The sequence below is a fragment of the Lolium rigidum genome, chromosome 4 (assembly GCF_022539505.1).
Source record: "Lolium rigidum isolate FL_2022 chromosome 4, APGP_CSIRO_Lrig_0.1, whole genome shotgun sequence".
Taxonomy (NCBI): domain Eukaryota; kingdom Viridiplantae; phylum Streptophyta; class Magnoliopsida; order Poales; family Poaceae; genus Lolium; species Lolium rigidum.
This window is the reverse complement of record NC_061511.1, coordinates 202,346,308-202,369,158: the sequence shown is the minus strand read 5'-3', so window position 1 is coordinate 202,369,158 and position 22,851 is coordinate 202,346,308. Positions and strand designations below refer to the sequence as shown.

General features: G+C 47.5%; 1 protein-coding gene across 1 annotated transcript in view; it reads right to left on the bottom strand.

Moving 5' to 3' along the window:
* LOC124648052 (disease resistance protein Pik-2-like) overlaps positions 1-22,370 on the bottom strand; it is a 29,553-nt gene extending 7,183 nt beyond the window's left edge. Inside the window, exons 1-3 of the mRNA XM_047187878.1 lie at positions 21,273-22,370; positions 21,080-21,169; positions 16,265-16,987 (exon numbers count right to left, since the gene is read on the bottom strand). Of these exons, the coding sequence (XP_047043834.1) occupies positions 16,265-16,987; positions 21,080-21,169; positions 21,273-22,340 (1,881 nt within the window). The 5' untranslated portion in view covers positions 22,341-22,370. The remainder of the gene's footprint in view (positions 1-16,264; positions 16,988-21,079; positions 21,170-21,272) is intronic.
* Positions 22,371-22,851: the final 481 nt, after the last annotated feature.

Here is a 22,851-nt window from a genome sequence, read left to right as displayed (position 1 = left end):
AGGCGCTCCAAGGCCGCCTCGTACACCAGGAGGGCGCCATCGACTCCTGCCTCGGTGGTTTGCAAGAGTGCAAGGCACACGGGCGCGGCAACGGGAAGCACGACACTGATGAAAGCACATCGATGCACGAGGGACAAGAACCTGGAGACGGACATGAGCAAGGAGAAAGGTACGAACTTCAATCATCTCAATCTTCTTGCTTATTCTCATATCTCCACAGTGGTGCAAAATAGTTGCGTTGTTTTAAGCCCGAGTGCTGGTACTCCGGGTGAGGCGATTTCGCTACTGCGTGCCAAGGAGCGGGCACACACGGTGTTGGTGGCTACGGCTCGTCTTTTGGAGCTGGAGGCGCTAGCCAAAAGGGCGGCGGCGGAGGGAACCTCAGCGCCGGTCGAGGAGGTGGAGGGGAACCACCCCTCGGGTGTTTGCAACACGGTCAGGGATCAGAGGATTCGGCTGGGGCGAGTGACATAGGCATCCCCAATGGGCCTGCCGAAGAAGGTACCCGGGGTTTACTGAAGGCCCACGACCCGAAGGATAAGAAGATTCGGAAGCCCAAGATACTATTAAGGAAAGCTAGAGTTGTAATAGGAAGCATTATTTGTAATCTTGCGGGACGGGTTAGAAACCCTCCCGGACTCCGTAAACCCGTGTATCACGAATCCCTCGGCTCCACCTCCTATATAAGGGGAGTCGAGGGACAAAGAAAGGATCGAATCATTGTTTCACAAACCCTAGCTTTTACATCGTCGAGTACTTTTCGGCTGAAACCTTCAAGATCTACTTGCCCTCTACATCCAACGAAACCCTAGTCTACTACTTGTAGGCATTGACAAGTTAATACCTTGTCAGCGAGTGTTGTTGGTCCAGGGCCGTTGATGGGACAGGGTCAGAGAGGACCGAGTCTGATCAATCGGATGCTAACTTTGAGGGAAGGGATACAGCTCCCGCTAAGGGGGTGCAGCGTCGGCGGAGGAAGTCGGTGTTGACGGACCGGAAACGGAAGGGCAAACGCAAGGGTACATCATGGCAAGGGCACGTCATGAGATTCATGATACAGAACATTAGGGGCTTTGGCGCATACAACTGATGGATATTTTCAAAAATGAGCGGGTCGACATCATCGTCATTCAGGAAACTATTAAGCAAGAGTTTTCATCCCAGGAGCTTAGATGGCTAGAGGTAGGGGCCAACTCTGCTGGACTGGGTCCCTACCTCGGGACATTTCGGGGGATGCTCCTGGGCTTCAGGGATGAGTTCTTTGAGGTTGGGTGTTGGAGGAAAGGGTCCTTCTTCATTAGTGCGGACATATGGCAACGAAATGTCAATATGAAATGGAGATTCGTGATGGTTTATGGCCCTACAGACCACAACCGCACTGTGGAATTCCTGGGGAACTGGAGGGTAGGTTGCTACCTACTAGCTGCCCATTGTGATGGCAGGCGATTTCAACTTTGTCCGACGGGCGGAGGATAAGAGCAATGGCAATGTCAACTGGCCTAGGGTGCGCAGACTCAATGATGTGTTGGCAGGGTTGTCGCTAAGGGAAATTAGCAGAGCTCGGGCTCGCTTCACCTGGACTAATAACCAGGCGTCACCAATCCATTCGGTCCTTGATAGGGTGTTTTCCTCGCCGTCATGGGAAACTCTTTTCCCTTGTGCTCGCTGACGGATATTACTAGGATTGGGTCTCACCACTGCCCTCTGATCCTAGACAACGGCGAGAAAGGTTTGAAGAAGACACATATATTTTCGTTCAGACCTGGTGGTTTGGTGTGCCTGGCTTTGGGGAGCTGTTTAGGGGGGGAATTTCTAGAGTCATGTCGGGGATGGCTCCACACAGATGTAGTATTGACGTCTGGCAGGACGTTGCCAGAAGTCATCGTCAGTTCCTTAAGGGTTGGGGAGCAAACCTAGGTAAGGATAAGAGGGCTTTTAGGGTGGAGCTCCTCAACCAAGTGGCCAGTCTAGACGGAGTTACTGACTCCACAGGTTTGGACGAAGAGGGTTGGGCACTCCGATACCACTTGGAGGACCATACCATTCAACTAGACTACATGGAGGAAGAATATTGGCGGCAACGCAGCAGGCTCAAGTGGACGCTCCAGGGGGCGCATGTACGGCTTACTTTTATGCCTTCGCTAACGGGAGGCGAAGAAAGTGCATGATTTCGTGACTAATCACGGAAACTGGGGAGGTTTCCGAGCAGCGGGCGCTGGTGGAACACATCTATGAGTTCCACCAGGGGCTTATGGGTTCCGTGTGGGAGAACAAGGTATTCTCGCTCGCCCCGGACCAATGGCCGACCGAGAAAAGGGTTTCAGAGGAAGAGAATAACGGTCTAGAGCTGACCTTCACTCCGGAGGAGCTTGATGACGTACTGGCAGGAATGAAACCGGACTCTACGCCCGGGCCGGATGGGCTTCCGGTGGCTTTGTATAAGAAATTTTGGGAAATTCTTAAAGGACCTATTCTTGCGATCCTAAACGATTTCATCCTAGGGAGGGTGGACATTTCATGGTTGAACTATGGTATTATTTCGCTTATACCCAAGGTTAGAGGGGCGGACACAGTAAGACAGTTTAGACCGATTGCCCTAATTAATGTTATATTTAAATTTATCGGCAAAGCATACGCCACAAGGTTGTCCCCGATTGCACATAGGACGGTGCATCGTAACCAGATGGCTTTTATCAAGGGTCGGTGCCTACACGAGGATGTGTTGGCGCTACATGAGATTGTCCATGAACAGCGGGTCAAAAAGCTGAAGGGTGTTCTTCTCAAAATTGACTTCGAAAAGGCATACGATAAGGTTAACTTGGAGTTCCTGAGGGAGGTGTTGTTGAGGAAAGGGTTCGTGCATCGCCTGATGCAACTTGTTGCGGGGGGGGGGGGGGGGCTGCTATTAACATCAATGGTGATATTGGCCCATACTTTAGGAATGCGAGGGGGTGCGGCAAGGGGACCCACTTTCCCCTGTCCTCTTAGACTTCATGGTTGACGCCCTAGCGGTGATTTTGCTAGGGCCAAACAAGCTGGCCACATCTAGGGGTTGGTTTCCCACTCCATCCCAGGGGGTGACTCGTCTTCAGTATGCAGACGACACCATGATTCTTGTTGAGCCGACACCACTAGGAGTGGCAAACCTCAAGGTTCTCTTACTGTGTTTTGAGAATATGTCGGGGCTCAAGATTAACTTCACCAAGAGTGAAGCGGTGGTGACAGGGGTCACGGAGGAGAAGCTGAGGGTAGCAAAATGCCTTAATTGTAGGTTGGGTTCTCTTCCCACGTCTTATTTGGGGCTTCCGGTATCCGATAATTCTTTGTCCGTAGCCGACTGGTACTTTCTCACGGAGAAGGTGGGTCATAGGGTTGACCCGTGGCAAGGTCTTTTCCTTGCTTATGCGGGGACACTAGAATTGACGAATTCGTGCCTGTCTAGCCTCCCAATGTTTGCAATGGGGGTTTACCTACTCCATGATATTACGCACGGACTGGTGAACAAGGTTCGATCCTAGTTTTTCTGGGAGGGAGTGGGAAATAAGAGGAAACACCACATGGTGGTTGGGCCATGGTGTACAAACCGCGCGAATTAGGGGGATTGGGAATCCTTAACACGAATTTTATGAGCATCGCTCTGATGCTCAAATGGATCTGGAAGCTTTACCGGAATGCGGGGCGTCTATGGGCAGACCTTATTAGGGCAAAGTACCTAGGGGAGGATGACCTCTTCTCGCCGGCGGTGCTCACAAGGGGCTCACAATTTTGGAATGCCATCCAAAATATTAAATGGTACTTCAAATTATGGGCAAGGCACTGGGTACATGACGGCTGTCACACTTATTTCTAGTTTGACTGGTGGACTATGAGGGGCCCACTATGGGAAAGCTTCCCGCGTTTGTTACGCTGATGTAATAACCCATTTATCATGGTGGCAGGGGTCAGAAATGCCAAGGGACGGCGAATCGGGTTTAGGAGAACCTTTGGATTGGCTGAAATGGTGGAATGGAACAATCTTTGCAGGATTTTTGACCTATACCCTTTTGATCAGGAATGTGACGAGGTGACTTGGGATCTGGAAGCCTCGGGCCAATTCTCCACGAGATCAATCTACCTTAGGATGTCGAAAGTGGCGGCAGTTACACACTTTAAGGAGGTCTGGAGGGCTAGGCTGCCTCCCAAAGTCAAAGTGTTTCGATGGCAACTCATTAGCGGCAGTTACACACTTTAAGAGTCGACTACCCTCGGGGGTCTAGCTAGCTAAGCGGAATGGGCCGTCTAATGGGGACTGCCCCCTCTGTGGGGAGATAGAGGATTGTAACCATATCTTCTTTGGCTGCCACTTGGCGAGGATGATGTGGGCTGGAGTTAGGGAACTACTGCACAACAACTGGAATCCGACACGGGTCGGCCATTTCATTGCAATCGTCTAGGGTCTATCGGGGTCTCTTCGTAGGTTAGCTTGGTTCACCTTCGCGGCTCAGTGTTGGGCGCTTTGGAACATACGAAACAAGTTAGATATTGAAGGGAAACTCATCAACAACCCCGCTGATGCAATATTCCATATGTCTATGTACATGCAGAGATGGAGGGTTCTGGTCATACCGAGGGACCGACCATTACGATGGACGAGATTAGGAGTCTACATGTGAGGATCAGGACAGAGGCTACATGAAGATAACGGGCACTCTCTTAGGAGGCTGCTTTTAGCCTGTCTTGGTTTTGCTGTGTAATCCTATGTGCTTTACCTAGAACTTTTATGGTTGGTATCTGTACTTGGTGGGTGTGTTGTATCAGGATTGTATGGTTGCCGTATTGCTTTATATATAAAGCTGGGCCTTTGGCATTATGTTTAAAAAGATATTCCCGCTCTCAACACAATGCCTTCAGCAAGGCCATTGCCAGGCACAACCAGTTAAGGCCAGATCTTAGATTTTCACCCTGAAAGGTAAGACTGTGAACTTCACCTGTGTTGCCGCCCCCATTTGCATATTGCTGTTGCGAAACCCAGAACAGCAAGCAAGTCCTTCAACGATAGACTCAAACCTCCATTGCTAGTCCTCCAGTACGACCTTCATGATATTTCCCGCCTCTGATTTCACCGTGGACCAGAATGTCATCTGATGGCAACACAGAACAGAGCTTCGTGCCGCTCCCTCCAGAACCAAATGGTTAGAATAAAGGGATTTCTATTTTCCTGCCCCTGGCTCCTTAGTTGTGCTCAGTTTTCCCCAACCCCTTAGTTTTTCCTCAGTTTTCCCCAAGACCTTGTCTGAAACCCGCAGAAGGAGCTCGGACGAAGGATTCTCGTTTAGTTGACGTTGGTTGGTGCTGGCAAGTGGGGCCGCTGTTGGTGCCCCGCAGTGGACATGTCTTCACTTATCCATATCATCGTGGGACCCACAACTTGTCCTCGTTAGTGCGCCGAACCCACAGCTTACCCAGGTGACCGTTGCAAAATGGGAGCCCGAGCCAGCCCCGCGCCCGTGCCCGTGCCATTGCTTCCCCTTTCTTTCCCCGCGCCCCATTGTTCTTCTTCTCCGCCAGCGGCAGCCCTTCTCCGGCAGGCGGGTGATGTCTAGTTTCTCTTCGACCCCCCGTTCTTCATGGCCGCAGTATGGACCCGTGCCTTTGACAAGATGCCCTGACTGCCCTCGTCAGGAGCCTCTGAAGCGGTCGATCTGTAAGACGGACGAGAACGGCAACCGTGGACATGAGTTCCTTGCATGCGAGAGCTTGCCATATAGAGAGGGGGATAAGGTTAGATCTCGCTCCAATTTCTCTGTTTTTTCTCGATTTTCTTGTTATTCCCTCGAATTTGAGATTTAGGGTTCATGTTGTTGTTTTCAGATCCTGAAGAAATGCAGGAATTTCGAGTGGATCGATGTGTACGTTCAGAGGCTTCAATTGCAGGAATCAATTGGCGCTATTGGGGAGCGCAATTTGGGAGGGGGGACTTGCTGTAGAGAATGCGGCGGAGAGAGGAGCCGTTCCGATTATGCATAATGCTCCCAATGCAGGACTAGTGGAAGTGAAGGGAGAACTGAAGAAAATGAACAAGCAGTTAAGGCAGCTGATCGAGTTGAAGAAGCAAGCTAATCTGATAGCTGGTTGTTTTTTCTGTTGTATAATTGCGATCGGATTCTTATCATTGCTCACTGGGCGCTAGAAGTCTGTTACAAGGGATACCTTGTTACAAATCCATTATTCAGTTACATGTACTTGTATTTGTTTTCATAGTTAGTGTGTGCATTCACCGAAATTACCAACTATATTGGCATATAGTTAGTTGATAATTGTTAGAGGGGTGACAATAATGCATTCACCGAAATCCGCAAATATGTATGGCTCATGTTTATACCAAAATTATACCACTTTTGGGCCATTTCAAATTACCAAAACTATATGCCAAAACTATATCCCCTAAAAGAAAAGGAAAGCGAAAGATAGTTGATAATTGTTAGAGGGGTGACAATAATGCATTCACCGAAATCCGCAAATATGTATGGCTCATGTTTATACCAAAATTATACCACTTTTGGGCTGTTTCAAATTACCAAAACTATATGCCAAAACTATATCCCCTAAAAGAAAAGGAAAGTGAAAGATAGTTAATAATTGTTAGAGGGGTGACAATAATGCATTCACCGAAATCCGCAAATATGTATACCTCATGTTTATACCAAAATTATACCACTTTTGGGCCGTTTCAAATTACCAAAACTATATGCCAAAACTATATCCCCTAAAAGAAAAGGAAAGCGAAAGATAGTTGATAATTGTTAGAGGGGTGACAATAATGCATTCACCGAAATCCGTAAATATGTATGCCTCATGTTTATACCAAAATTATACCACTTTTAGCCGTTTCAAATTACCAAAACTATATGCCAAAACTATATCCCGTAAAAGAAAGGAAAGCGAAAGATAGTTGATAATTGTTAGAGGGGTGACAATAATGCATTCACCGAAATCCGCAAATATGTATGCCTCATGTTTATACCAAAATTATACCACTTTTGGGCCATTTCAAATTACCGAAACTATATCCCAAACTATATCCCTAAAAGAAAAGGAAAGCGAAAGATAGTTGATAATTATTAGAGGGGTGACAATAATGCATCCACCGACAGAGAGAGAGAGAGGGGTGGCCACGAAGAGAGAGAGAGAGGGGTGGCCACGGAGAGACGGGGAGGGGTATACTGCCCGTTACATCAGTTGATCAACGGTTCGTGGAGTCGATCCGTGTGACAACGGCTCAACCAATCAGGATAAGTTTGGGCTTCTGAGAGAATTTGTGACAGAACTTGAGGGCAAAGCCGAGTAGTACCGACAATCCAAGGGCACATAAATAGTAAATAGACTAAGGGATTCAAACAAAAAGAATTACAAAATGAAAAATGAGTGTTTTGTACAATATAATTCATATTGGGCTACATCAAATTATTTGCAATTCAAATATACATGAGTGTGATAATTATGGCATCATTTAGACAAACTATGTTTTTGGGGAAGATGTTTTGCAAAGGGGTTTGAGTGGAAAGCCATGCATCTTCATAGCTACACTAGTGATTCTGAGAAGTGGCAATTTATGGTAAAACTTGATTTATATATGTTTGTTAAGGTTTTCTAGGTGGCAGGTTGCGTAGGAAGACTTCATGAGTAGGTGCCACTATGTTTTTATTTTTTTGGATTTTTTTGCGCATGAAATGACTCAATTAGATATGTTAATCTCATTTGTTGACTCTCTGTTGACCAGCTACTTGAGGGTAAAATTGAGTATATTGCACTTGCCAGTCTAAGTACTCGAGGGGAAAACTGAGTATAGATAAAAAAATTGTATAAGGCCCGAGGTTATAACTGAGTACACCAAACGTCCCAGGGTTAGACTCGTGTCGCGGTGCACGCTGCAGCCGTGCATAGCGGACGCGTGTTGCGGTACACACCACATTCGTCTTTATAGAGCCCTTTTTCTCTCCCTCGACGCACGTTCTCACTGCAACCGCCTCTCCTGTCCCATCATCTTCTCCATAACCGAAGAAAAAACCCCGAAGAAAACCGCTGGCGATGGACAAGAATGAGATGCCCATTGTCGGCGCATCAGCCGCCGGCGCATCGGCCGTAGCCCCCGTCCAGGCCCCTGTCGCTGCTTCCAACGTAGCAGCCGGCGCATCAGCCGCCGGCGCATCGGCCGCCGTCCCCGTCCGAGCTCCTGTCGCTGCTTCCAACGTAGCAGCCCGACGCATCAGCCGCCGGCGCATCGGCCGCTGCCCCCGTCCGAGCCCCTGTCGCTGCTTCCAACGTAGCAGCCGGCGCATCAGCCCACCGGCGCATCGGCCGCCGCCACCGTCCAGGCCCCGTCCGGGCCCCGGCGCTTGGGACCCGTACGAACCAGTGCCGTACGTCGCGCCGGAGAACCCCTACGACACCAGCATCGTCGACGACGAGCCGGAGGTAACCCTTTGCTCCCTTGTTCTTATCCCATTTCAATCCTTTTGTGTTATATCTAGCGTTATTAGGGTTCTTCTGTTCCTAGTTCAATCCATGTTAGATCTTGCGTTATTAGGGTGCGTCTGTTCCTAGTTCAATCCTTTTGTGTTAGATCTTGCGTTATTAGTGCTTGTGATTTGCTTTTGTTTAAGATTTGTGCCGATGATGATGAATATTTGGGCACAAATTGATTCAGGGTTTGGTCGATAAACAATTGGTGTGTACAAATTTGTTGTGCATGATCTTTTGTTTACGCACTCAAATCCTGGATATAAGTGTGTCCAATGTAGCCGAGGCTACCTCTTTTTTCGAGCCCATATTATCATGCATGATCTTTGTTCACTCTCTGTTCCATCATCGTTGCAATTGACTCCGTGTTTTTTGCACGATCTTTGGTGCTACGTGACAGGTGCGGAGCAGCGACGTCGGCAAGCGACGACGAGTCCTTCCACACCAAGACTCGTCACGTCCTCGAGAAGGCTGCGATCCGGCCATTACGATGGCCCCTTTGCTCGAGGCATTTACAAGTGCCCCTTCTGCAACAGGAAGCTCCGCGCCACCGACTTCAACTGCCTGGTGAACCATGCTGAATCCATTGGCAGATGCGGCGCTAGAGTTGGAAACGTGCATGCGTTCATGGCCAAACACAAAGAACTTGAGATTCACCTGCGCAACCTCCAAGCGAGTCACAGGCGCAACCTGGAGGCGTTGAACATGCCTACTGCACTCTCTGTATGTGACTGCTCTATCTGTAGAGCAGCTTAAATTGATGTAAAATGTAGCTTATGTTGTAGAGTTCTATCGGTACTACTGTTGGATCTGTCGTGAATATATCTATGCTATGTTGGCTGCTGTATGCAGCTTATCCTATATTTTCTCTGGATTTGTGCCCAAGATTTCCTACCTGATTGGGTAAAAACGAAGGCATAAAGAAATGAACGGCGTTAAAAAACAGAAGGAGAAGCTGCTCTAGATTTGCTACTAATTTGGGCTATCAAATATGAATGAGATCGAGCGAGAGAGAGAAAAAAGGTACATTGAAAACTGCTAATCTGGGCGAAAGAGACAGAAACCACTCGTGCCCATGTCCCGGACCCACACGGCTCCACACGCTACGGCCCCACACGCTACGGCCACACAAACATGGTCTCGTCCTGTCCCACGCGGTTCCTTCCTACCAGCCCCACACGACGTGACCCCACAAATGACACGACCCCACTCGTCAGCACGGAACGGTCAACTTAACGGATTTCTGCCGTCTCAGCTGCTTCTGCGGGTTTCAAACAAGCACTTGGGGAAAACTGAGGAAAAACTAAGGAGCTGGGGAAAACTGAGCACAACTAAGGAACCGAGGGCACAAAAATAGAAATCCCTAGAATAAAAGCATGGGTGCACACGATCCAAAAACAATGCCCTCATGAGGGAGCACGGCGTTGAAAGAGTTGGCATCGTCCGATCTAGGATACTTAAATCTAGGGTTTCCCCCAGAGAAACACGAGTGAGTAAACGCAGACTGCAACAACGATGCCTTCAACAAGGCAACATCGCGTATGCGCTGCCATCGCGCATCATGACCTGAGTCTGATCTCGGTTATCAAGAGCCGCGGCTCATCGAACTCGCCACCGAGACAGGATGTGGAATCTGAGAATGACAACTAGCCGACCGACCACCTTCGGCGCGGAAGGAGATCACCATGCCTGGGAACAGCGTCCCCAGCTTCCTCATATTGCAGGCTTAGCCCAATATCGATCGGGTGCCATCACTGAAGACGAAGAGATGAAAAAGCGATCTGCAGGTCGCGGCCCATCAGAGCCCGCCATATGGCCTCAGATCGGCCCGGCTTGCATGACGCCCGCACCTCGTGCCGCCTGCAGCCGCCGCAACGCCACGCTCTTGGCCATCGCTACCCGCACCAAGCGCGTAGTGGGCGGCGCGTTTCGGGAAGGGATGTCGAGGAAGGGGAGAGCTAGAAGAGCCACCGCTGAAACGCCATGCTTCGACGAAACACCGCCACCGCGCCCCAAACTCTGGCCAAGGAAATTCGCCACGCCGCACGGTCTTTGCCAGGCGACACCGTAGGGGGGGAGCATCGGGAAGGGAGGTCGAGGAAAGGGAGAGCTAGAACAGCCGCCACCGGGTGGGTGAGGGAGGGTTAGGACGAGGGTGGTGGTCCTATCGTAGGCTGGTGCTGGAGGGTTAGGTCGCGGGTGCGCTGACCTAGAATGGATCCAAACACGATGGATGCGATGGGATGGATCTATTATGAGCTCACTCTCAAGAGATCCTAGCCCGTGATGGTGGTTGTTGTGTCCTTGGTGGAGGTGGTATTGGTGGTGGTGGACATGGAGGGTGGAGATGATATTGATGATCATTTCCATGGCGGTGATTAGCACGGGGTTCTTGAGTTCTTCAGAGGTGATGCAAGTGGCTGAAGTGATGGTTTTTGGAGAGCTACATGCATATTGATTGATGTGGTTCCATTTTGGATAAACTTAATCGATGTTGTCTAGGGGCACTCTATGACAGGTCTTTCTCGACTCCATGTGCTTGAGGGACGAACATCTTTTGTACGCGGTTTACCTGCCTCCCGGGTCGCACGGAAGGGCGACTCCGGAGGCGATCCAATCCAGTCGCCAAAGAACTCCTTCCTCGCGGCGCCGTTCACCCCGTCGCAGCTGGAGGAGGCCGCCCGGCGGCGGACAGCGGCGGCGGGGTGTCTCACCGCTTTTCCTTTCTTCATCCCTGGCTTTTTTTTTCCTTCTCCTTCCTTGCGCTGTTGTCTTCCGATCCGGTTGTGGGACATCTCCTTTTGCATGCTCAAGACTCAGGCTGGGCTACATCGTCAGGATCTGTGCCTCCATGCCCTGGCGTGAGCTTGATGGAGATCTGCCCGTGGCGGTTGCTGGCATCCAGCGCTAGTTGTTTTTCCCATGGATGCAAGATCTGGGAATTCAATAGCAGCCCATGCGATGTGGTCCGGCCAGGTGCTCGATGGTCACTGCGAGGGCTCATAGATCTTCGTTGTCCTCGCGCTAAATATGTCCAGCGAAGACACATGCGCTGAGGATGGCAAGTTCTTCGGCTGAAGCAAGAGCACTTCATGCTGGATTGACCGGAGGCATCATTGGCTGAAGATGTGCACCTCTCCCCCTAGCAGAACTACCATATAGGCGAATCTGCATGTGTGGCTTCGAGGAAACACGTCTTAAGGACTCACTTTTGTCAGAGCCACCGGATGACTGCGCCTAATGAAGGTTACGGTCCTAGGGTTTCTCGCAAGCGAAGATGAAGATCTACCGGAGATCAGTTTGCTTTGATCTGGCTGGAGAGATGAGTTCCGGAAAGCTCCGCTGGCGAATGGAACAGTGCATATTTTGCCTGCAGTTTGCTAGATCGGGTGGTATTCGGTCGCGCGCACCCATGTTTTTATTCCGACCGTTTGGTTCCGGAGGGAGCGCCGCGAAGCTATATTCTGTGTTGACATCTGGTGACTTTTTGGTCCATGGTGAAGTCAGAAGAAGGAATATCATGAAGGCCGGATTGGTGGACTAACTAAAGGAGGTTTGAGTCAACGTGATGCTGAGGGATCTGCTTGGCGTTCCGGGCTTGCAACAGTGGTATGCATGTGGGGGCGGCAGCACAGGGGAAGTTCGGAGTCTTACCTCTCAGGGTAAAAACTCAAGGTCTGGCCTTAACTGGTTGTGCCTGGCAATGTTCTTGTTGGAGGCATTCTTTTGAGAGTGGGGACTATCTTCAGGGAGAAATCCTAAGACCTTTGGTCGGGCGATGACGGTGCTGGTCACTGTTTCCTTCTTGGAGGCGTCGCTTTTGGAGAGTCTGTACTTCAGGTGTTGTCACGGTGGTGGTTGTATTGCTGTTGCTAGGTCTAGAAGGCTGTAGCGGGACTTTTATTTCTTAGTTTTCTTTTCTCTTTTTTGGCTGTGTGCATCCGTACTGCCATTAGGATGGACCGTTGTTGCAGAGATTGGGTGTAATTGGTATCTTTTGATATTAATATATTCCCTTTATCGAAAAAATGTGCTTGAGGGAAAGACAGAGCCACATACATCAGCTACCCTCTACATACAGCCATGAGCTATGCAATGCACTAGAAGATAACTCAGACAAGATGCCTTCTTTTTTCTTTGAACATAAGATTCCTCAGCTATGCACGAGCACAAAACTCGTTGATCGATATGGCCGAGGACTTTGACCCACACACGCAACTGCGCCGACTTGTGTATTCTGTTTTGTGCACCAAAAGGACGACTTCTCCAAGCGCCCAGGGACCCTGCCGATTTGATCGGAACTATAGACGACAAGTCCCAAGAGGCCACGTCTGCATCGACACGAGGTCTTCATCAAACGCACGACTCGGACCTATGACCATATATAGTTTTAAAAACCGGACTAGTGATCAAAGCGGGAAGGTTGTCGGTTCGGGATTTTATCGGTCGAACCACTAGTTCACCGGTCCAGTGTCTGATTTTTTAAGATATAGAGTAATATATTTTACCTATAAATGCTGCAATAAATAATTACGTATGCAAATATATAAACTTGCAATTTGATTAGCAGCTAAGCACCAACTTATCCGCTTTGCTATGTCCATGACAGCCAAGTACATAACAGGCTAACACCGATGTCTGCAACTTTGCGTACATGCCACAAAGCAATGCAACAAATCCCATCATGTTGGTTCATTTTTTCATGCTACCGTGTAAGTCACGTATAAAAGAAATTTGTCTCTACTATACGCAACAAGCCAACAGGCAATCTCATCTCAACTGGTCACCGCAAGTATAATTGGAAGCTTAGAGGTCGCGCCTCTCACACATTTACTTTTCCCCACGCGCTATTACTTTCACTGGTCGGACCGGTGGTCTGTTTGGGCGTTTTTCTTCCAAAGCCTCATGTTTAACCGCGGTTCGGGTGGTTTTTACCGGTCCAATGCGCTTAACAAACCACCAGTATAATTGGAAGCTTATAGGTCGCAAGGTCGATTCCCGCCTCTCACACATTTACTTTTCCCCACGCGCTATTACTTTCACTGGTCGGACCGGTGGTCTGTTTGGGTGGTTTTCTTCAAAAACCTCTGGTTTAACCGCGGTTCGGGTGGTTTTTACCGGGTCACTTGCGCGAGCGGTCCAGTGCGCTTAACAAACCAACGGAGGCCCTGGTTCCAGTTTTTTCCGGTTCAACCACCAGTCCGGTCCGGTTTTTAAAATTATGCCTATGACGTGCTCGCCACCAACTGGCAGCGCCGTCGCTGCACCGCCACCCGGAGCCACACCAGAACGCCACTGGCCTTGCTGCCCCGCCGCCATGCTGCGCCCTCTCAAGCAGAGCAGCCGGCGCCGGGTAGGAGAAGGATCCGCCACCGCTGGCTTGGCAGCAGCACCACGCGGGCAACGCCCAGCGGCGGCAGACGGATGGGAGGAGGATCAGGAGGGTCTTTGGGAGGAGGGGGAGGGCCACCCGGTAGCCTCGGTCAGGGAACCGAAGCGGGGGTACCGGGGCCAAGCGTTTTTTCCTTCCGCCAACGACCCAAGGTTAAGCCAAGCAAACATCGGCATCTACCATGCCATCCACGCCCGAGCTGTACGACTACATACATGATCATCGCCCGAATCATCATAGTACATCTAGTGCATCCACGAGGAGTCACTACAAGAATCGCGCGCTACGCCGATGGTACGGCCCTCGGGGTAGAGTCCGTCGCCCAGGGTCGCCCAGGCCGCGCCACGCGTCCACGTACGCCGACGGTGCGGCCCTCGGCGTAGAGTCCGTCGCCCAGGGTCGCCCAGGCCGCGCCACGCGTCCACGTACGCCGACGGTGCGGCCCTCGGCGTATCCAGCGCCAGGGTCGACCAGGCCACGCCACGCGTCCCCGTACGCCGACGGTGCGGCCCTCGGCGTATCCAGCACCAGGGTCGACCAGGCCATGCCACGCGTCCCCGTACGCCGATGGTGCGGCGCTCGGCGTAGCTGTAACAGCCGTCAGCTTGACGGTGCCGGTTAGCGAGCTACGCCGAGGGCCAGTACGCCGAGGTGGGTGGGGCCAACCGTCGGCCCTCTCCGTCTACGCCGACGGGCGGCGCTACGCCGAGGGCCACGTGTGCTCTGCCGAGGCCCACCTTCCCCGAGGAGCTACACCGAGGGCCCCCGTCGGCGTAGCGTACGCCGAGAGCGAGGCGGTGCTACGCCGAGGGCTGGAGGCCGTCGGCATCTTGCCAGATTCTAGTGAGTGCACATTAGCATCATCCATACACCTGCCTGTGCCATCTACTTCTCCGGTGATGGGTGACGCTTAGGTCAACATGGCATTCATCAACATACCGCCATCACATCGTTCAAATGGTTACACATCATCAGCAACACCGATGACAACATTTGCCATGTCGCGAAAATGACTATATCGACACACCGGTGTTACTAATTGTGGTAATACCTACAACCGCACAAACGGTTCTTACAAAGCCGTTGTATGCTCGGTGCGATTCCTCCAGTCATGATAAAACTGGTGGTGTCGCGACCGTGCCCTCTGACATCTGCAAAGTCGCTCTCCCACGGCATCTCTGATATCTGCAAGGTGGAAATAGTCTACAACTACCGCTCAGTTCATAAACATAGCGCAATTTGTTTTTGCGCCTCCGGCCGTGTCTATAGAGACTATGACGACTACACAAACAACCACAACTATCTCAACCATGACTACTACATCATGATAGGATACATCGACATCACGACTATGTTTACAACAACACATCGACAACAACTTCATTCAAAGTGTCAGCGTAGTCACTAGCGTCGGCGAACTCCAAATACATGAACACAATGTGATTCAGAAGTTCTCTATAGTAGTCCACAAAGCTAATGGTAAATACTAAAATGACAGTATTAACCCCTTTGTCAGTACCACATATATCAGTCTATATCATTGGCTCGTTCCTATCACTCAAAGAATGCGGGAGGTGATACAGGAGGGATAAGGCGGCTGCTAAAGGGGCGGAATCACCGCGCTAGGTGCTAACCCACCATAATTTAATTGATGACCACAGAGCGGAGAAGGCGGTAGAAGCAATACAAGACTTCAAATCCAGTTACATTCATCCACTTCGCTCTTACTTCGACTGATGGTGAATGTTAGAAGCATGTTTGGGTGTGGTTAGAGATAAAAGAGTATTACCAACAAACTCAAGAGATAGGGATAGATTATGTTTTAAAATAGCATTACTTGTCATGTACTCCAAGTCTCTCCACGATGCTATATAAACCCTATGAGGGACCAGGTCAATACAAGGCACACAAATAGGGTTTCGTACTATTTTGAACAATAAAAACGCACCATAGGACGAAGTCATCCTCCTTTTCGAAAAAGTTATAATAGCATATTTAGCCCTCTTTTTTAGTTTTATTTTATTTTATTCAAAATGCAATAAAGTAAACTAGGGTATGATCTCCAAGGCACATGAGTTGTCGTCTATGGTTAATTATTATATATCCAAATAGCTGTAAGATTCAAGACCTCAAATTCTTAACACTCTAAATACAAAAGAACTCTTTTCTCTATTTTGAACGGTGTGGACATTTTCCAAGATGCAGTATTTATGTATATACAAGACTATCGAGGCGTAAACAATAATTTCTTCCAAGAAGACATGAGTTTCAAATTTTAATATTTTAATTGAGAAAAATGTAAAGCATACTCAATAATATATTAAGTGGACAAAAACTCATAAGAAAAAATAAAAAAGAAAGTTATAAAAGTACCTTCTTTGTGAAGAGGTCAAGTGCATCATTATCTGTAAGACCTTCGAGACTGAACATGTTCCTGTAATCTCTTGAACAATGTTGGGCAATATTTTTTTCTCTTGTGGTGATTATGATCATTCCAGCATTATTCAAACAACCTTTGACCAAATCCCATTCAGAAGTGGATGATATATCATCAAGAACGACAAGACAGTTTTGTGTTTTCAGTAGCCGGTCTAACTCCACCTTCAACTCTTTACTATTCATCAGTGCTATGCTCTTCTTTTTCTGCTGCCCAGCCACAATGGTGTTCTTCTTTGGCATTCTATTTGATGTTGCTCCAGGAGTATCTTCTAGAATACTTTCCTCAAGCTGCAAAGCCAAATATCTAAGGAGTATTTCAGGGTTAAAAGGACGCAGTGCAGTGACCCATGCATGCTTCCAGGCAGCAAGCTCTTGGCTTCGGTACACGCTTCGGACAAGAGTGGTTTTTCCCAGACCGCCCATTCCCCAAACTGAGATTACCTTACAGCTTTGGTTGATGTCCGGTTGACCAACTAATTTTGTAACAATAGACTTCTCCGTTTCTCGTCCAGTGAGCACTCCGTCAAACAGTGCCAGTGTCCTGCTACGATCGAATTTCTTTGTAGAAATTGGTTTAAATACTTTGTCTTCACCTGCAGTCTTGTGTCCTTCATCTTCCTGATGTATTTCGCCTGTGGGCGTTGATGCATGCACAGCCTGAACAAAGAGCATAGCTATGAGAACTTCTGTACTTGTACTCTACACATAGAGAAAAAGGTCCACTCTTCAACCCTTAACTTTTGCAAAACGTCATAATTCAACCGGTTATTTTTTATTTTGAGCTATCGAATCAGTGTATCCCAAAGACGCAGTGCGGACCCAGTGTTCCTATTTCCCAGCCTTTGCCCGGGCTTCTCAGCTGCGTGCATCGTGCATCATGTGTAAGAGCAAGTACAATAAATTCTAGTCAGCTGTCTATAATGATTAAAATAGTATATTATTGCTTAGTTGGAGGAGAGAGAGGAGGAGAGAGAAGAAGAGTGGGCTCTTATGCAAGAGCCATCTCTAGCACGTGCTTCTAGGCACTTTGTGAGAATGAAAGTTGGGTCATACATTGATAAAATACTATATTTTTATAGCTCACTATTGTATGTGCTAGCTCTAAGTTGACTATAGATGACATGACACTTGGTTTATAGCCAGCAGCTGGCTACACTATTGGAATTGCTCTAAGCGACTGCATACACCGTGCCAGCGCTTGTAATAAAAAAATTGAAATGGGATCATAATAGTAATTGGTTAAACAGTAATTGGTTAAACATCGGCTTATTAATTAGTGTGCTAAGGCTGGCGCATGAGTGCCACTTTTTGGGCCGTGTCTGGTTGCTCCACGTCATTTTTGATCCTCCAGTTCTCCACGATGGTGGGTGACCCGTAGATGGTGCATGCAAAATGGGGCGAAGGTGATATCACAACCGTTCTTGTTACTTATGTGTCTTGAGATTCGGTCCGACACGGTCCCACATGAAAAGAGAATCTACAACTGTCATATGTGTAAAACTAATAGTACTTTTGACAGGACTGTATGTACCATCTAATAAATTTGGACGGACTCTAGGAACTTCATGTGCAAATAATAGAGGACTCTATAGATATAGGTCACGAAATAAATTTTAAAATATTAAATATTAGACTCATTTTGACAAGCTCGCGACGAGGAAGTCAAATATGCAAACAAAATCTCATTTACATTTGTTCCGTGAAAGTTGTGCTCGTTTTTCAATTTGTAGTGTAGTTGGAGAAGGGAATCTTCTAGTATGAGTGGTCACATGTGCGATCCCCACTGATGGACATCCCAATGACATGCAAGGGCTCAGATTTCACTTGCGCCCCATTTCATAAGTGACAACGCATTTTCGGATGGCGGGCAAAGCAACTGCTGATAGATCGATCTCAGCTAAAAAAACTGATAAATCTTCGAATTAATCCAAATCCATGCCCCGTTCAGTCACCTATCTATTTCTGTCTGGAAAATTTAGATGTGTATGCTTAATTGCTTATAATCGTAAACGTGTGGAGAAGTTAGATGTGTATGTGAAACAAGTCCGTCCTACTTGCAGGTTGGCCAGACTATGAAAATTCTGCCAGTGGCCTCACTTATGCAGGTAAGCATCTTGACGTGCCAAAATTTGACTAAAAATAAACTAAAACCATGACATTTATTATGGATCAGAGGGAGCATAAAAAAACAGAAAAGGGAAAATAATGATTTGAATAAAGCTAAAAGTAGAACTCCCAAAAATGCTGGGAAATAACAAAAGTTGGCAAATATTGAGGATTTCAATGTTGCAAACTGATTATCAGAATAAATAATAATGGTTTCAGAGTTCAAGGTTGAAAAGTAAACTTCTGCAATGTTGGAGGTTTGATTGTAGTTTTTGTATTTAAATGTTGTCGCATTTTAAGTGCACGCTTTTAAATATGCTAGCAATTTACCATTTTAAGTAGCATATGCTTTAAAATTAGGCATGTCTCGGAAAGTTAAAATATCTTAATATCAGTTTCCATTAGTTTTGATGAGTTTTGTTAAATACTACCTCGGTCCCGCAAAATTTTGTTTTAGACAAGGATAGTGTCAACAACCTTCTGAAATTTCGATTATTAATATATTATAGTGGATTTGTTGCCACCCGGTGGCAATGCCTCCCGCTGGCTACCGTCCGAAGATTTGCTGGAGATGCCCTCAGCGTTACAGTTAAAACTCGATGAATCGTGTTGTAAACTGAATTAGAATCTAATTATGCTTTGCAGAGCTATGCAGCACAAGACCCGGCTTGGGTGACACAGGAGCCAGGGAGTCACTATACATGGAGGTTAGAAAGAGTAATCCAGTTTTCCGAGTTTGAACTTGCATTCGGGATTCAATGAGATTATTCAGGCAAAAAAATAATGAATCATTCATGCAGAAAAAATAACTCACCACCGATGGTTTCGTTGGCAGGGCCGGAAGTACGGCGATGGTTGGATGCGATGGCGACCTGTGTCCTCGAGTCGACGCATGAACCAGGGCGAGGATGGTGTGGACACCGGACCCATGGCAGCGCGCTTTGATGGGCCGAAGACGGCGAACACCAGAGTTACGGCAGTGTGCTTTGATGGTCCGCCGCCCGAGGTGTCCTCGAGATGCCGCGGCCACAAGGTCGATGATGGCGGACACCAGAGCTAGGGTAGCGGGTGGCGTGGTGGCGGTGCTGATCGGCTGAGCGAGACTATGGGCGTGGTGGCGGCGTTGATTGCTGGGAGCGAGTTCGTGGGCGCGGTAACGACGTTATTCGGCTGGGAGCGACATCGTGGGCGTGCTGACCACATTGATCTGCTGAGCGAGATCGTGGGCGTGCTGTGGAAGCTCTGGTCGAATTATTAGTGATGCGTGTCGGGAAAATGAAAGCGGATTAGCCATGTCCGTGTTGTCTGCCTCCCGTCGAACACGGAAAGAATGTGAGCCGTTGGATATTTCGAACTAACGGCTGAGATATCTTGGATCAGACCCTCTGGATATTTTATTAGTAGTGGTGATGAATATAATTGGTGATAGTGGCTATTTAATGACATATATATGATTGCATTTACAGACCGTATGTAAGATACAGAGTAAGAGATACCTCCCTCCTACCCATTTTATGTTGCGCATAATTTTTCGTGCAAATTAAATAATGCAAACTTTTACTAAGAATATAAATAATAATAAAAAGATCTACTATGACAAATGCATATAATATGAAAATATACTTCATGACAATTCTAAAAATATCATTCTTTTATTGTATATGTTTATATTTTTTTCAATATAGATGATAAACCTTTACGAAATTTGACTTTGACCAAACCTTATATGCAACATATTTTGGCCAAGAGGGAATAGTTTCATCATCTCTCCTCATTATTTTCTTTGCGTAACATGTTTTTACTGAGTTTGAGGAGAGATAAGAGCAAAGAGAACAGAGAACAGAAGCGGGTTGTAGGTTAAGAGTCAACTGCAGCATGTGCTCTATAAGACTTTGTGGAGTGTAAGGTGTGTCAAGTATTAATAAAGTACTAATACATATTTATAGATAACTGCTATACATATTGGCTATTAGACAGGCTATAGATGACATGACAATATTATTTAGCCATCAGTTGGCTCTACTACCTTGCTCAAAAGTATAGTTCACGTAGGTTATGCTCCTTTGCTTCATCCCACCAGGCCACCACATTGGCAAAAAACTTGTACCAAGCAAAAAAGACATGCTGCATATTTTCCCTTTTATTGGTTGATAATATTATTTACTTCCATCTTTATGTGGCGACCACTGCCTCATCGAGCTTGTATAAGGATTCTGTAGCCTGGTCATTTTCTTTTGTTTTGCTTCTGGATTGCCATATGTGTCGTGGCGTATTCTAGAAATAAAATACTTTCATGTTTGGGTGAAATGCAAAATTTCCGTATTATCCCTATACAATCATGAATAGCATCTAACACATAAACATGTAATAGTAGGTAGGAGCCACTAAATCACAATAAAAATAATTGTTCATGTTAATTTTTTTTGAACAGGTTTTTCATGTTAATTGAGATGTGTCTTCAAATTTCTGCACTGGTTTTATCTATTTGAAACTTTGCATATCAAATTACTAGGTAAAATTCAGGCTCGTTTAGTGCATCTGTGTGTGGATAAAAGGAACACATCACGAACATTTATAGAAGCCCATATAATTCACAGATATGTAATTTAAGAAATTAATTTTGATCAGCTGGAGGAGTCCAACCTTCAGTTTCGCTTCATTGTCGGTAAGGCTTGCTTCCTTGGTAGCAAACATCACCATACTAGAACTTGTCATGATGTTCTCTTCCGTATTCTGCAAATAGATTTGAAATGAAAAAAAACAATATATCATCTATATGACTATATCACAAACGAAATAAATGTATAACAGAAGATATACCAGAAGAAAGATTTACCTTCTTGTGGAAAAGATAAATTGTTTGATCAGATGACAACTGCCTGAGCTCCGACACCTGGTACGGTTGCTCGCTGCACAAGCTTGCAATTTCAACATTCTGCGTCGAAACAATGATTCTACTTTGTTTCTTGTTGTTGGGAAAGTACATTTGAATGCAATGCCATTCTTCTATTGTGGATAGGTCATTTATCACAATCAGGTACCTATTGCTACACATTTGTTCATTGAACACACGGGTTAAGTCACTTTGATTCATCTTCTCCATGATTGCAGATATATTAGCCCCGACACTTGTTCTGCTTTCTTGCTTTCCAACCTGATCATGTGATTTTTCATAGAATTGCCTCACCAAGCTCCAGAGGAACTCTTGTGGATTGAAAGGATGCATCAACCTAACCCAAGCACAAAATCCAAACTTCTTTTGTACCTTTGTATAAACCTGTTGGATGGCGGACGTCTTCCCATGATCACCGTTTGTTCCCCACATGGCGATCACCCTAAGATCCTCTTCGTCGCTAGTGACCAGCGAGTGGAGATCCACGTCTGATTTATCCTGCTTCGGGGTGGCAAGTGTTTCTTCGTTGATGGAAAACATTGCTGCACTAGCAATGGCGGCCTGATTCTCGGCCGCAGTATGCTTGGAGCCAGCGCTATCATTGTGGTCCTTGACGAGGCGGTAGCGCAGGTTCCTGTTGCTCACGTCCTCCACCTTGGCTCTCAACTCCTTCACCTCTTTGGCAATTCGGCGTCTGTCAGATAAGCTGCGGGGGATGCACCCCCAGAACGGTTTCTTCTCCGAGTGGAGGCCAAAATCCATGAGGCTGTCCTCCACTTTGTAGGCCAGGTCGCGGATCTGCTTCACCCAGGCCATGAACACCTTGTTGTGACCATTGTCCTCATCAGCCATCTCCAGGAACGACTGCATCATCTGCAGCTCGTCCGTGATGAAGTCCACGTCGCCCTGGACGCCGAACTGCAGCGCAATCTCCTCAGCCGCCTTGGACCCGGCGTAGCCCAGCGCACCATTAAGCACGGACTTGCCCACGCTTACTGCCGTCGCCTCCATGGCTCTCCTTTATCGCTGTGATTTGTGCTGTGTTGGTGCTAATGGACGTGGGTCTAGCAGATGACCATGGCAGGCGGATTAAGAAAGTGTAAACGATTAACATATGTGTGGCGATGAGGCGCTAGCTTCAGCTGCATCCACACGCCACACACAAACCTTATCACCACGTCCATCCTAGAAACTTGTCTCCACACACTGCACGCAAAGCCTTGTCCCCACTTATCTCCCAGAAGAAAATTCTCCGTCCCGTTGTGCTCTTCCCCAGAGCCTAAATGTCGTTACACATGAATGGACACGAATAAAAACTTCATCAGGCATAGCATCAAACACGTTACGTGCATGCCCATACAGCACTAACAAGCACGCACTAGCACTTGTTACAATTTACAAAGCCTATTTCGTTCCACGCCAAAAAAAAAAACTATATTTTCCAAATGGAATTTACTGAACCTCCTCCATTGCTCCTTCTTTGACGCTACCGAAATCTATCCCCAGATCGAATCTATAGGCA